Here is a 14,873-nt window from a genome sequence, read left to right as displayed (position 1 = left end):
CTACAGGCAGCTACCTTCTTTTTGACCATATTGCATAGAAGTGGCTTGAAATGTGTGCATCCTGTTAAATCTTTCTAAGCTAAACAGAACCTTTAGAACGACAAGTAAAAAGACCTTAAAGGGGACCTATTTATGTCCCTTTCACAAGATGTAATATAAGTCTCTGGTGTCCCCAGAATGTGTCTGTGAAGTTTCAGCTCAAAATACCCCACAGATCATTTATTATAGCTTGTCAAACTTGCCCCTATTTGGGTCTGAGCAAAAGCAGTCTGTTTTGTGTGTCCCTTTAAATGCAAATGAGCTGCTGCTCCCTGCACCCTTTCCAGAAGAGGGCGGGGCTTTCACAGCTCATGCTTCGGTTGCTCAACAACAACAAAGCTGGAGAATCTCACGCAGCCAAAATAAGGATTGTCAGTAACGGTGTTCAGCCTTACATTGTTCAAACCGGAGTCGGACGCTGATGGAGAGACTCAGGAAGAATTAAGAGTTAAATTTTTAGAATTAAACTGGATGTTTCTGAATGATTAGTGGATAAATTTATGTAGTTGCTGTGGAGTCGATTCAACTCATCCACTAGCATGTGCCGTCATGTTAATCTTTTGTGCAAATCCAGCGTTGAATTGATCCCCGTTTCAGAAGCAGTCCGGCGTAAAATGACGGCATGTCAACAACACTCTACTACAACAACTCTTCCTCTTCTCTAAAGCAGCCCAACATGGCCTCATCCCCTTTGTTGTGTGTTCTCAGGGGCAGGGTTTATGTAAATTTTGGGGTTTGTGATGTCACTAACCCAGGAAGAATCTTGTTGTAGTCCCTACCAGCTGTTTTTTGTAGTCCTTAAAAAGGGAAGAAAATATCTCCCTTTGCATTGAACTTTGAGCGTCGTAACTTTGCAGATGTTGTTTATGCTAAAATAGCAACATTACACACTAACTAAAGTTAAAAAATAAAATCATAATCAAAGACCCCTTTAAATAAACACTAAACAATGTTTATAAAATTCTAAAGATACTTTCTTTTTGACCATATCGCATATACACTACTGTTCAAATGTTTGAGGTCAATAAGATTTTTGATAGATGATTTGATTTTTGATAATGTTTTTGACTGAAGTTTCTTACGTGCACCAAGGCTGCATTTATTTGATCAGTAAAAACAGTAATATTGTGAAATATTATTACAATTTAAAATAACTTTTTCTATTTGAATATATTTTAAAATGAAATTTACTCCTGTGATCAAAGGATTAGTTAAAATAACTTTTGTAACATATATGTCTTTACTGTCACTTTTGATTAATTTAATGCATCCTTGGTGAGTAAAAGTATTAATTTCTTTCGCAAAAATCCAAACTTTTGAATCGTAGTGTATATCCTTCAAAGATAAGGTAAGCCCAGAATGCACTGCAATGAGCTCAGTGAAATTTCATCCAAGATGGCGTACAAAAAATAGTCAAATTAAAATAAAAATGTTACACTTTTCCTGTTTACACTCAACTGTCCTATAAAATAAATGGGAAAAAACCCCCACCAAAAATAAGATATTTATGTGGTGTATTTTTATGTTTATTAGTGTATTGCATTGATAGCTTGAAATCAAGTCTCCCCTGTGTGTCACATGATGAAAAGTGTTAGTTGTGTAACTGACAGAGTTTCTCCCTATGGAACGTTCCAATTCAGAGTCCATTAAGTTCCATTTATGAGGTTCCATTTTTAGTTATTATGTTCCCTTAGAAGGCAGCTGTGTAGACAGTAAAGTAGCTCACTAGGTTTTGGAACAGAGTCATACATTACTCAGACTTGTGTAGTAGACGCAGTTTAAAAAAAAAAAAAAAAAAAACTGTGACTAACTCCTGTATATTTTACTGGTAACACTTTACAATAAGGTTTCATTAGTTAACATTAGTTAACCACTTTAGTTAACATGAACTAAGAATGGACAGTACTTCTAAAGCATTTATTAGTCTTAGTAAATGTTAATTTCAACATTTATTAATACATTTTGGAGATCAAAAATTGTATTTGTTAACATTAGTTAACTAGAGGCACCCTAGTTTTCTTGTAGAAAGTCCTATAGTTTTACTTGATAATCTCTTTGTCTCATTATTTGTCTTTTCTGTGGTGTTTTCAGTTGGTAACAAGAACAAAGAAGATCTTTGTTGGAGGGCTGTCTGTCAACACCACCATCGAAGATGTGAAACAGTATTTCGATCAGTTCGGAAAGGTGAGTTCAAGGGCCAAATTCTACTCTCTTATTTCTGTCATAATTTAGTTGAGTTTTTCATGAGCATTTTCTCTGATCCTTAGGCTGTATTTTTGTCTGTATGACAGTCATACTTTTGTTCATCAGGGCAGATCAGGCTGCTTAATACCAAATAGGTGTTAAAAGGATAGTTCACCCAAAAATGTAAATTCTGTCATCATTTACTCACCCTCAAGTTGTTCCAAACCTGTACGAGCTTCTGTCTTCTGCTGAACACAAAAGAAGATATTTTGAAGAATGTGGATAACTAAACAATTGATGGACACATTGACTTCCAAAAAATACTATGGAAGTCAACGGGGACTGTTTGGTTACTGACATTCTTATGTTATGCAAATATAGGTGATCATATGTTAATGAACTTGTGGTTGTGATATCATAGCATGATGATTTGCATCTTAGTTTCTATAAATGGTTGCAAATATTAGAGCATGATTACATAGTACAACTTTTAAAAGAACCAGAAAAAAATACAGTTTTTTTTTTCTTCTGTATGACCTAATAATGTGCTTTTGATATTGGTGCTTTCTTTGACATTTTCAATTCCAAAAAGGTCATGTAAATTTGTCTCTGTTTTGATGCACACAGAACACATGATATCTCTTTTATGCTCCATCTGTCTCCACTTGTTCCATTTGTTACTGTCATATTCGGTGTCAGTGGTAAAGAATTGGTGTCCCAGTTGGAGATGGAGTCCTTGTGTTGATGCTTTTTCTTTCGTGCGAGAGCGGCACGCTGAGTTGAATAGTGGACAAACAGGGTCTAAAGAAAGAGAAGAGCGTATGAGTAGAGGCAGGAGACGAGTGAGGGAGGCGGCGTCACCTCCTGTGGGTCGAGGGCACGAGAAGAGAGCGAGAGAAGGTGACGCCTCTGAAAAGAGGAGAAAGAGTAAGATACGCACTACAAAGGGAAGCTTTAAAAGTGGCCGTCCTAAAATTGTCAGAACTATTAGGACAACAAGTAAAAAGGACCCTAAATAGACACAAAACAACTGGTCATGACCATGTTTAAATGTAAACTACCCCTCAAAAGTTTTTTTAATGTTTTTGAAAGAAGTCTCTTCTGCAAACCAAAGCTGAATTTATCTGATAAAAATGCAGTAAAAACAGTGAAATATTTTTACAATTTAAAAGAACTGTTTTCTATCTTAATATATTGTAAAATGTAATTTATTTCTGTGATCAAAGCTGAATTTTCAGCATCATTACTCCAGTCTTTAGTGTCACATGATCCTTCAGAAATCATTCTGATATGCTGATTTACTGCTCAAGAAACATTTCTCATGTATTTCTCGTATTTATGAGTAAAACGGGATATTCAGTGAGAAAAGTTGAGGCAGGATTTGATTGTAAGCATTAAAAACTGATTGGTTTGTGAAACACGCCAGATGTCAGGTGATTGGAAGAACTTTGTATGTTGTGTATATATAAAAAGGGTTACGTTTGTGATGTCACCTTTGAGAAAAATAGTTTTTTTTCATGATGTAATGATCATTTTGACTTTATAAAAATACCAAAATCTACTTGCGAGTTTACCACGACCATAATTCGATTGGTAATGTTTATGTGAAACATACTTTGAAGTCACTCTTATATAAAGTGATGCTCGCCGCAGTAAATGCTGTGAAGGAGAGACAGAAAGAGAGCGAGGGTGTGAAGGTGCTGTTGGTAAAAGGGGGAGGGTCTCAGAATCTTAACTAATCTGATGCAACAGCTGCTGCCCCCCCACCCTCTCAAGCTTGTTTCCACGGTGACCTGCTGGGCCTATTGTCTCCGCACACATCTCACTGTGACACCGGGTGCATGTGGGCTCTTTTTTTCAAATATGTAAATGCACGTGTGGATTCAGTGGTGTACACTCTCACAAATGCTTATTAGTGGGTGTCAGCAGCTCGTGCACCTGTTGGGCTGCTGGGGAGGACTTAATAAGGCACTGATAAAAGTTTAAAGACAACATGAAATCAGTTTTGCCCCATATTTATTGTTCAAAAGTTTGGAATAATTACCATGATTTAATGTTTTTAAAAGAAGTCTCTTATGCTCACCAAGGATGCTTTTATTTGATCAAAACACATTAAAACAATATAGGGAAAATGAAATATATTTTTACATTTACAAAAATGTTTTCTATTGTAATATATTCAAAAAATAATTTATTCCTGTGATCAAAGCTGAATTTTCAGCATCATTACTCCAGTCTTCAGTGTCACATGATCCTTCAGAAATCATTCTAATATGCTGATTGGCTGCTCAAGAAACATTTCAGAATGTTTAAAATCAACGTGTGATTTAAAACAGTCAAGCAAAACTGAATAATACAATCCCAGCTAACAAAAATATGTTCATACTCTCTAAAAAATGCTGGGTTAAAAACAACCCAAGTTGGGTTGAAAATGGACAAACCCAGCTGGTTGGGTTAAATGTTTGACCAACCTGCTGGGTAGTTTTATTTAACCCAACTATTGTTTAAAAATTACTATATATCTGGCTTAAAATGAACCCTGAAACATAATTGCTAGAGGCAACAATAATAATCAAAAGGAGAATATTTATTAATAAGCAATTTAATAAATGTTTATTGTTTAATTATTATTCATTAAACTTATTAAAATGTTAATTTATTAAACATATCAATAAATGTTAATTTCCAACATGCTTTGGGTTAATTTTAAGCAAGCAATACAGTCATTTTTAAACAATAGCTTTACAAACAATAGTTTAATAGAACTACTCAGCAGGTTGGGCAAACATTTAACCCAGCTGCTGGGTTTGTCCATTGTCAACCCAACTTGGGTTGTTTTTAACTTAGCATTTTTAGAATGTGTTAAGTTATGAAAACGTTATTTATGAAAGTTCTTTTAAACATTTTGCAAACGTTAGGGAAACATTCCATTTTATCATTCTGCAAACATTATGTGTTACTTTTGAATGTTCTCTGAACGTTCCGAAACAAGTAGTAACATTTAAAAAACCTTCAGCTAAAACATTTCAGAAAAACACGTTCAATGAACAATAAATGTTTTTGTGCAAATGTTTATTAAAAGAACATTATTAAAGACCAGATAACTTTGAAGTTTCTTTCAAAAACATTACATAATCATAATTATTTCAAACTTTTGACTGGTAGTGCAAAATCAAGTCCTGCCCTACATAATAATGTCCCACTGGATATTTTGTTTCTCTCATAAATACATCAATATACAGAAGTTAAATGTGTTGCGAGTTCCATTTTGGGCATTCAAGCTAGGGATGCACAATATATATCGGTATCGGCCGATATATGTTCAATTTTAATGTTATCGTTATCGGCCTGATACAAAAATTTGGCTGATATATTAAAGCTGATAAATAATGGATTGTTTCCTTCAGCTGAGACACTTCAGATGCACACTGTCAGCCATTATGGTTTTGAATTGCTTGAAATATGATTGAAATTACTTCAAAAAGGAAAATGCAGTTAAGTAAAATGTACAGCGCAAGTCTGTCATATAGGCTACATAATATTATAATGAGAATATTATAATTGTGTGCTTGGGACATGGCTTTTAATGGTGAGACTTTTGTTTTTGTAACCAGGCTCTCAAAAATTGCATAAAAATTTGGATTTAGATTTATCGGCCAATATAATTTTATCAGCTTTCAAATATAAAGAATTATCGGTTATCAGCTAAAATGTTTCAATTGCTGCATCCCTAATTCAAGCACAGAGAAAGTTTGTGAAAGCAATTTTGTTTCCTCTTAGACAAGGTTAAAGTTTACAAAGAAGGGATTTTTTTTTCTAAATTTAATCTGTGAAAATGTTGTGGTTTTCCTCCACACTCCTCTCACTCAGCGGTTGGGTCAGTATCAAAAAACACGGTGCACATGCACTAGCGTATGTATCTGTTCGCAGTATTTGGTGGGAGAAGCCCTTGTTGCTGTGAACACAATCTGGCCGCCCGAGCCCATCCGGGAAAACTCACTGCCCTCCATTGTCCTGATCTGTTAGGCACAATCCAAAATGGTTGGAATATGATCAGCCTCACAAAAGCGAAGTACAGTGAGAGTCCAAGCGCTCCGACCCACAACAATGGATATAATGAAACATTGAGAGGGAGAGGGCCAGTGGAACGGACAGACTGGAAAAGTTAGTCTCCAGTCAGCCATGAGAGGTGTCGATTAGAGAGCTTCACTGGACCTTTTGTCCGCTGGCCTGTTTAAAGGGAAAACGAGTGATGAGGAAGGCATAAAAATCTAGTTTTATCTGGAGATCTTATATCTTCTGCTTGTTTAATAAAACAGAAATGTGACACTTGGCGTTACATCCCGGAGCGGTTTTTGGAGAGGACGAGAGTGTGTGTTTTGTTTGTGAGATGACTATATAGACTAAATAACGCAGTTTATTTTATGTGCTCATCCATGGCGGTGTAAACAAACATGTCTCCAGAAACCCCTAACTTTTCTTTTGTAATTTTTGTCTCAAAGCTGTTTCTCGATTTGACCTGTAAAATGATTTTAGGTTGCGTTTGGGCAATGTTATAGTCATCATCTTTGAAGCACTTCCTTCTTAAACTTTTACATTTCATTATTTATTTATTTAAAGGGGACCTATTATGCAAAATTCACTTTTATAAGGTGTTTGAACACAAATGTGTGAGAACAACCAGCCTATAATGGTAAAAATCCACTCATAAATTCCCATAAATAAAAAGTGGTCTCTTCAAACAATCTATGATGACATTATCGTAAAGAGAAGCCCCGCCCACAGCCAGTGACGATCTGCCCTATTAGCATGGACACCGCCCTGAGTGAGAAGCACAGATTCCACCATTTCTGGATGTACCAATGCATATAAGAGTCTCCATAAGCTTCCTCCATGTGAGTAACTGAGGACACCGTGGTTAAATTTCATTTTCTTAGGAAATGTCCCGAAGACAATCGGTAAAGTCTTATCCGTTTGCGTCAATCATTTTGTGCCAGACTGCTTCACAAACAAGGGTCTTTTCAACGACTCTGGTTCGAAGATATAAGGATGAACACCTACGGACATTTTTTGACATTTTCAGTGCGTGAGATTGTCCTGTTTTGTTGTTGCCGGCGTTCAGGCAATCTGTCCTACACCGGTATGCCGGAGCATGAGCTCTTGAAGCTCCGCCCACTTCTTGAAAGGGGGCTGGGAGCAGCAGCTCATTTGCATTTAAAGGGACACACACAAAAACGGCATGTTTTTGCTCACCCTCAAAAAGTGGCAAATTTAACATGCTATAATAAATGATCTGTGGGATATTTTGAGCTAAAAATTCACAGACACACTCTGGGGACATCAGAGACTTATTTTACATCTTGTAAAAAGGGGCATAATAGGTCCCCTTTAAATATATATATATTTTTAATTATTATTTGTCAGTTCTGAAACCCCTTATTCTCTGTAGGGATGCTTTATCTTTGACCATATCTTCTTTTATTAGCAGTTTTCCAAATTTTTAGCTTCAGTCTGATTAGGCTGATTTTGTAATCATATAATGTCAGGGTTTATTTTTTATGATTAAGATAAACTAACTAATTATAATAAAGTAAACTTTTTTTTACATGCCAGTTTACAAAAGTACACAACATATAAATATTTACTTTTTCAGAAAGCAAACATGAGTGCCTGTGCAAAACTCACTGTAACAAAGTTTAAAGTTCAGGGAAGAAGGAGGCTGGAACTGGCGAAAGTTCAACGTAAAACTTAAATAAAATACATAAACAACATAATTAAAGTAAAGTAATGGCCCCCACAGACGAGTCCAGGCCTGGTCCTCTGTCGTCTTCCACTGTCGTCACTCCTACTTTTAACCTTCCGGAGCTCCTCCGTGCAACTCGAGGGGACTCGCTCATTAACACTCGCGTCACCGGCCTCGCTCCGTTCCCACGGCTCTCGGCCCCACCCTGCTTGCCACACTCACCACCATAGTGCTAGTGTGTAGTGGGTGGTTGCTATGCAGTTGTTAGGGTGTTCTGGGTTCTTTCTTACTGGTCCAAATCTAAAGAACCTCAATGAAGATATTCATGTCTCTGTATGTGGCTCAGGTCACTCTTCAGTCTAAATCCATGGGATTTTTCAGTCAATTTATCGCCTGCCAGGTAAATTCCATTGCTTAGTAAAGTAACAACACACCTCTACTCAACAAGCCTCACAATTTGAGGTATGATTCATGTTCATAGAACAAACAGTACAAGATTGTTTGTGTGCCTAAGTTTAATACTCATGGTTAGGGATGTGTTTAAATCACTAACCTTTAGTGTGATCAATAATAATAGGCCTGGTTTCACTTGGAGCATGTCAAATTGTAGTTTGGAGCTCTAGTGTGAATTTTTTTGGGAACAAAAACATCTGAATCATCCAAAAATTCAACTGTCAGTATTGTTTATCTCATCGTTAGTCCTAATTTTTACATTGTCGGTAACTCATAAACAAGCATCACATTGGTCATTTTTCACATCAGACATCATGCTAATGCTCACAGCAGCTGTCGGTCCGCTGTCCTCTCCTGACTTTGCAGTGTCATTGGATTTGGAAGATGGGGAGGGGGTGTTTGTGGGATTGAGTCAATGAAGGGAAGGGTTTCAATAGGAGGGGGGGCAGGAGAGGGTTATAGTTAAATGTCAAGTCTAAGAGTGTGTGTTTGACAGCGGCCCGTCCGGGCTAAGAGTGTTTGACCTTTCCCATGGTCATTTAACCAGGTGGCACTGAAAAGCACTACTCGGTCACATAAATGTTGCCATGCCATGTGACTCTCGAGCTCCTCGGCTGGTGCCGTCCTGCCGACAGATCTCACACAGACTGAATTGACAGTGTAATTCTGAAGAAGAGGCCATCAGTCAGTAAATAATGAGGCCTCAGATTTGGAAGGTTAACAGTTAACGGTTGCTTCACGATGCTCGTGTTACAGGTTGTGTAGAGTTTCATCAAACGGTTGAAAGCAGGATATAACTCTGAACAGATTCACACAGTCATCAGCTCGCTGTAGCTCTGTGTTGAACAGAAGAAAAGATTTTACCACGGTTAAGGTGTGGAGTTAGGGTACATGCAAAGACATCAATATTGAGTTACAAATCATATTGATATTACTATAATTAACATTAATGTTATTATAATGTTTGGGTTAGATAATATATTTTAAATGTATTAAATATGTATATTTATCTAACCCAAACATTATTATTTTATTGATATACATTTTTAATATTAATATTACCTTAAGATAATGTAGTTATGATTATTATTATATATTATAAATATGTATTTTATTGAACTAATGAAATAAATATTATTCAAATTCATTATATATATATATATATATATATATATATATATTTAATATTTTAAATTAATTCATTTTAATCATATTTTATATAATCATATATATAGTAATTTGAATAAAATATATATTAATTCTAAATAATTTATATAATATATAATCTATATAATTGTTATTATATATATAATAACAATTATATATATATATATGTGTGTGTGTGTGTGTGTGTATATATATTTCATATTTTAAATTAATTCATTTTAATCATATTTTATTTAATCATATATATAGTAATTTGAATAAAATATATATTAATTAATTCTAAATAATTTATATAATATATAATCTATATAATTGTTATTATATATATATATAATAACAATTATATAATGTATATATATATATATATATATATTTAATCATATATATATATATATATATATAGTAATTTGGATAAAATATATATTAATTAATTCTAAATAATTTATATATATATATATATATATATATATATATATATATATATATATAATATTATTATTTAATATTTTAAATTAATTCATTTCAATCATTTTATTTAATCATATATATATATAGTAATTTGAATAAAATTAATTATATTATAAAATATTTTAATATTTAATAACAATTATATATATTATATAAATTATTTAGAATTAATATATATTTTATTTAAATGATCATTAATTATTATTAATTACATTTAAAATCAAATAATTTACTTAATTTAAATAATAATTATAACTATATTATCTAACCCAAAGCTTCAGTACAGTAATAGTAATGCTTGATGCCAATAAACAACATTATGATCAAAGATTATTCTGTAAACGAATGACTGAAGCAGTAATCTATAATTTAATTGATGTGGGCACAGGTCATCCATTTTATAATGGCTTAAAAAACAGATTTTAAATCTATTCATAGCTTAAATCTATTTTAACTGTGGCAGTTGATTGTATGTCTAAACGGTTCTGTCTACACATGTGTTATTATGTGTTAGATGATATTGTGCCTGTCGATGGGTTGGAGACAGATTGAATATTAAAGTTCTCTTTATATTTGTTGTAATATTTTTGCCCTGATTGTTGCTTCATCACTGAAAACATATTCCTCTCTCTTGTCAAAGTTTATTTTTCCAGCACTATTCATAACAGCCATTATCCAGCTCCTCGTCTCTCTCTCTCTGTTCTATTCATGAAAGGAGAAGCGAGGGAGGGGGTCAATTCTTCTAATTGAAATTCTTTGCAGAGTCTCCATGGGAATAGTAAACTTTGGAGAGGGTTTGAAGAGAAAGGGGGGAACAGGACAGAGAGAGTTATTGAAAAGATTTACCCCCACAAACTCTGAGACGGAGAGATGCAGGGAATCAGGCTATTGGTGTGGACACGGATGTCTGTTTAATGAGAGAGAGAGAGACGTGTGTTTGCACCTTCGCTTTGTGTCTCTGTTTATTCTCCACAAACAGTTTCTAGGGTTACTACAGTAATGAAAAACTAGAAATGTCACGGAATTTTAAGACCTGGAAAAATCATATAGCGAATATTAATTTGTCAAGTTATGCTTCGCTCTAAAATATTGGCAACACTTTACAAGAAGGTTTAAACTACTTTAGTTAACATAAACTAATAATGAACTGCACTTCTACAGCATTTATTAATGTTAGTTAATGCTAATTTCAACATTTATTAATACATTATGTATTTGTTAACATTAGTTAATGCACTGTGAACTAACATGAACAAACAATGAACAACCTGTATTTTTATTAACTAACATTAACAAAGATTAATAAATACTGTAACAAATATTGATCATGGTTAGTTCATGTTAGTTAATATGTTAACAAATGACACCTTATTGTAAAGTGTTACCAAAATATTTCAGCTTGAGTTGCTTTTTAGTGAACAATTATTTTTAAAAATTCTTATTAAATTAGATTTTTTTAAAATGTAATCACACACAACAGGATCAGGGAATTTTAAGACCTGGAAAAGTCATGGGAATGTTTATAATTTTGTCAGTATATAAATTTGTCTTTTTATAAATTTCACTCTAAAATATTTGATCAGCCTGAATTGCTTCTTGTGTGTGCAATCTATAAAATGATTTTTAAAAAATCTTTATATAATCCCACAAAACTGAGGAATTTTAAGACCTGGAAAAGTCATGGAAATTTTAAATAATTTTTTTCAATATAAATTTATCTAGTTATATTTCATTCTAAAATATTTTATCAGCTTGAATTGCTTCTAAAATGATTTTTTAAAAATCATATAATCATGCAGGTGCGCAACATTAATTGAATAAAATGACCCTGATTTTGAACTTCAGTACTAATCGCAAATTAAATTAAGCATTAAAAATGAAGCATCATAGGAGAAACTCTGAAGTTCCACAAAGAACTTTTATTTTGTACCAGTACTCTTGTAGTTTGCCAGTTGTTGTCCAGTGTAACATCTGGGTTGTGAAGCGCTGATCTTATAGAACCGCATACACTGAAAAAAATGTCAGGGTTGTTTGCTGAACCTGAGGTGCTTCAAAGTGTCCATGCTCCATCGGTTCCCCTCTTTTATTTCACCCCCTTTCTTTTTCTTCCATCCATATTGTCTTTCTTCTCTTTCTCTCTGTCCATCTCTCTGTTCCCCCTCCCCGCTCGCCCCTCCATCTGCTGCCCCTCTCTGTTTCTCCAGAGCTTCACAATAGAGCCTCATGCTGGGTAATGGCTTAGAGTGTCTCATCCCTCTCTTTTGTGTGTGTGTGTGTGTGTGTGTGTTTTGTCTGCAGGTTGATGACGCGATGCTAATGTTTGACAAAACCACCAACAGGCACAGAGGTAAGGCGGCATTCAGGCACGCACACACGCAAATGCACACGCTCGCATTCAAAGCCTCGTTGAGTCATATAATTATACAACAACAGTCAAGTGTGTACATGCTTCTACAGTCCTTCAGTCTTCTCTTCTCGTCTCTTCTCTTCTCATATCGTGTTGTGTCGTGTCATATCGTATCATACCGTATTGTATTTGAGGAATATTTTACTGCTCAAAAGTTGCTTATTTACAACTCAGGAGATGTAATGGAGTTCTCATTTACACTTATGCTTCAGTATCTTATTTTCAGTTTAATTTCGAGAATTAAAAATAAAAAATGGAACAAATTCTCTTACTAAAGGAGAATTTATTTGCTCTTTCATCATTGCTCGTTCAAGAGACTTAAGTTATATTTCAGTTATATTTTAAGTATCAACTTTGTCTCAGATGCTTCTTTTAAACTTGGAGTTAACTAGAAAAACTCATTTTTAATGTTTAATGCTTTAACTTTTAATGCTCAAACACAACAAAAATGACCACATTGGAAATGAATGGGAAACAAATTTCATCTAGTGGAAGCGTTTGGTACTGCGCCCAAACAAAATCTTACTGAAAGCTCATTTTTTGAGATATCAACCTCAAATTTCTAGCACAACTTGTTTTCTCACAGTTTTAGAGTAAAATATGTTTTGTAAAATATATATGTATTTCATACAAAATTTAAAAATAGGATTTTTGTGCATTTTTCATAATTTTTTAGTTTCACTTTTTGCTCCAAAGCATTCAAGATTTATGACAATTTAACCCTTTGGTGCTCTTCACGTGTTTTCACAATGTTTTTTTTTTATTTCAATGAAAAGAATGTACTATATTTTAGTTTGATAATGTTTTTTTTATTTAATATTTTGTATGTTTAGGGGATTTTATGGTACTAAATTATATTTACGCTGTAGTTATAATCCATTTATTCACTTTTTGAGCATGGACCTGAAAATGAAATTTTCAACTTAAACTGTCATAAATTTTGAAAGCTTTAGAGCTTTAGACTTAATTTTGTTCTCTTTTTAAAGATGATACTTGGCAAATTATTGCTAAAATAATTTTTTTTAAACAATTTATCTTAAAAAAAGTTACAGAATTTTACGTTTATTGTTATGAAAAATGCACAAAAATGCTATTTTCAATTTTATATGAAATATATATTTTCAAAAATGTGTTTTACTCTAAAACTGCAAAAAAATCAAAGTCATAAATCTAAACAAGTTGTGTTCCAAATTTGAGGTTGATATCTCAAAAAATGAGCTTTCAGTAAGATTTTGTTTGGCCGCAGTACCAAAACTTTTCACTAGATAAAATGAGTTTCACATTCATTTCTAATGCGCTCATTTTTGACCGTTTGACCATTTTTGACCTAAAGTAGTTTAAAGTGTGACTATTTTTTAAGGACCATTTAACCTTTTCAGATCATGTCCATGATTTTGTGTGTGTGTGTTCACATAGCAAGTGCCAAAACCCTTTACCAAGTTTCGTACCATTCCGATGAAGTAAAAAAATTCTAAAAAAACAAAACTTAAAATTTTTCGGTCAAAAATGAGCGAAGAGCACCAGAGGGTTAAGTTGGAAATTTTATTTTTAGATCTATGCTCAAAAAGTGATTAAAAGGTAATAAATGGATCATAACTATTCCATAAATATAATTTAGTCCCGTAAAATCCCCTAAAAATACAAAATATTAAATAAAAACATTATCGAACTAAAATATAGTGCATTCATTTCATTGAAATAAAATAAATAAATAAAAATTCAGTCATTTTTGACCACCAAGCTTTAGCTTTCTTTAGGAGAAATAAAGACATATAAAACAGATTTTCTTATTAAAGAAAAAAAATGATCAAAGGTTGGTCTTTCATAATTTGAGATCTTTTCTTCTTGTCTCTTCTCTTCTTGTCATTGTCTCATCTTGTCTATTCGTTCAGAGGCATTGCTAAAGATCATGTAAGGTAATAAGGGTTTACTGTGCTGGTTAGTAGTTCAGAGGTTAAACCGTCATCCACCTGGGAAAGGAATAATCTGATAGACAGCAGGTGGGCGGAGACTGTGGTTTTGTCTAAGTGTGAGTGACAGATGAGTGGGCGGGATGGAGTAGGACAGGTAAGTGCAGCAGGTGAGGAGGTAATCTCTGGAGAGAATGGGCTGAATATATGAACAGATGTAAACAGAACAAAAGAGAGTAAAGTGAATGAGAAAATAAAGGGGAAAAGTGATGCCAGGATTGGACACAACTGGGCAAAATAAACATGCCCTATGTTTAGATTCTGTGAAAGCAGCGTCATGTTTGTGATTCGTAAAGAGTGCTTGTGTGTACTTGCTCTGCAGGTTTTGGCTTTGTGACCTTTGAGAATGAAGACGTGGTGGAAAAGGTCTGCGAGATCCACTTTCATGAGATCAACAACAAGATGGTGAGTGTGTCCTGCTATGAAAGACTGCGTGTTCAAA

The 14,873-nt window shown here is 33.8% G+C and overlaps 1 protein-coding gene across 2 annotated transcripts in view; it reads left to right on the top strand.

The window, feature by feature from the left end:
* LOC127512129 (RNA-binding protein Musashi homolog 1) overlaps positions 1-14,873 on the top strand; it is a 60,037-nt gene that overhangs the window by 34,747 nt on the left and 10,417 nt on the right. For both annotated transcript variants that reach the window (XM_051892763.1, XM_051892764.1), the window contains exons 7-9: positions 2,131-2,223; positions 12,353-12,401; positions 14,754-14,836. In XM_051892763.1, the coding sequence (XP_051748723.1) occupies positions 2,131-2,223; positions 12,353-12,401; positions 14,754-14,836 (225 nt within the window). The remainder of the gene's footprint in view (positions 1-2,130; positions 2,224-12,352; positions 12,402-14,753; positions 14,837-14,873) is intronic.

Source organism: Ctenopharyngodon idella, chromosome 5 (assembly GCF_019924925.1).
Source record: "Ctenopharyngodon idella isolate HZGC_01 chromosome 5, HZGC01, whole genome shotgun sequence".
Taxonomy (NCBI): domain Eukaryota; kingdom Metazoa; phylum Chordata; class Actinopteri; order Cypriniformes; family Xenocyprididae; genus Ctenopharyngodon; species Ctenopharyngodon idella.
Note: the sequence above shows the minus strand (reverse complement) of the source record. Positions and strands in the feature narration are given on the sequence as shown.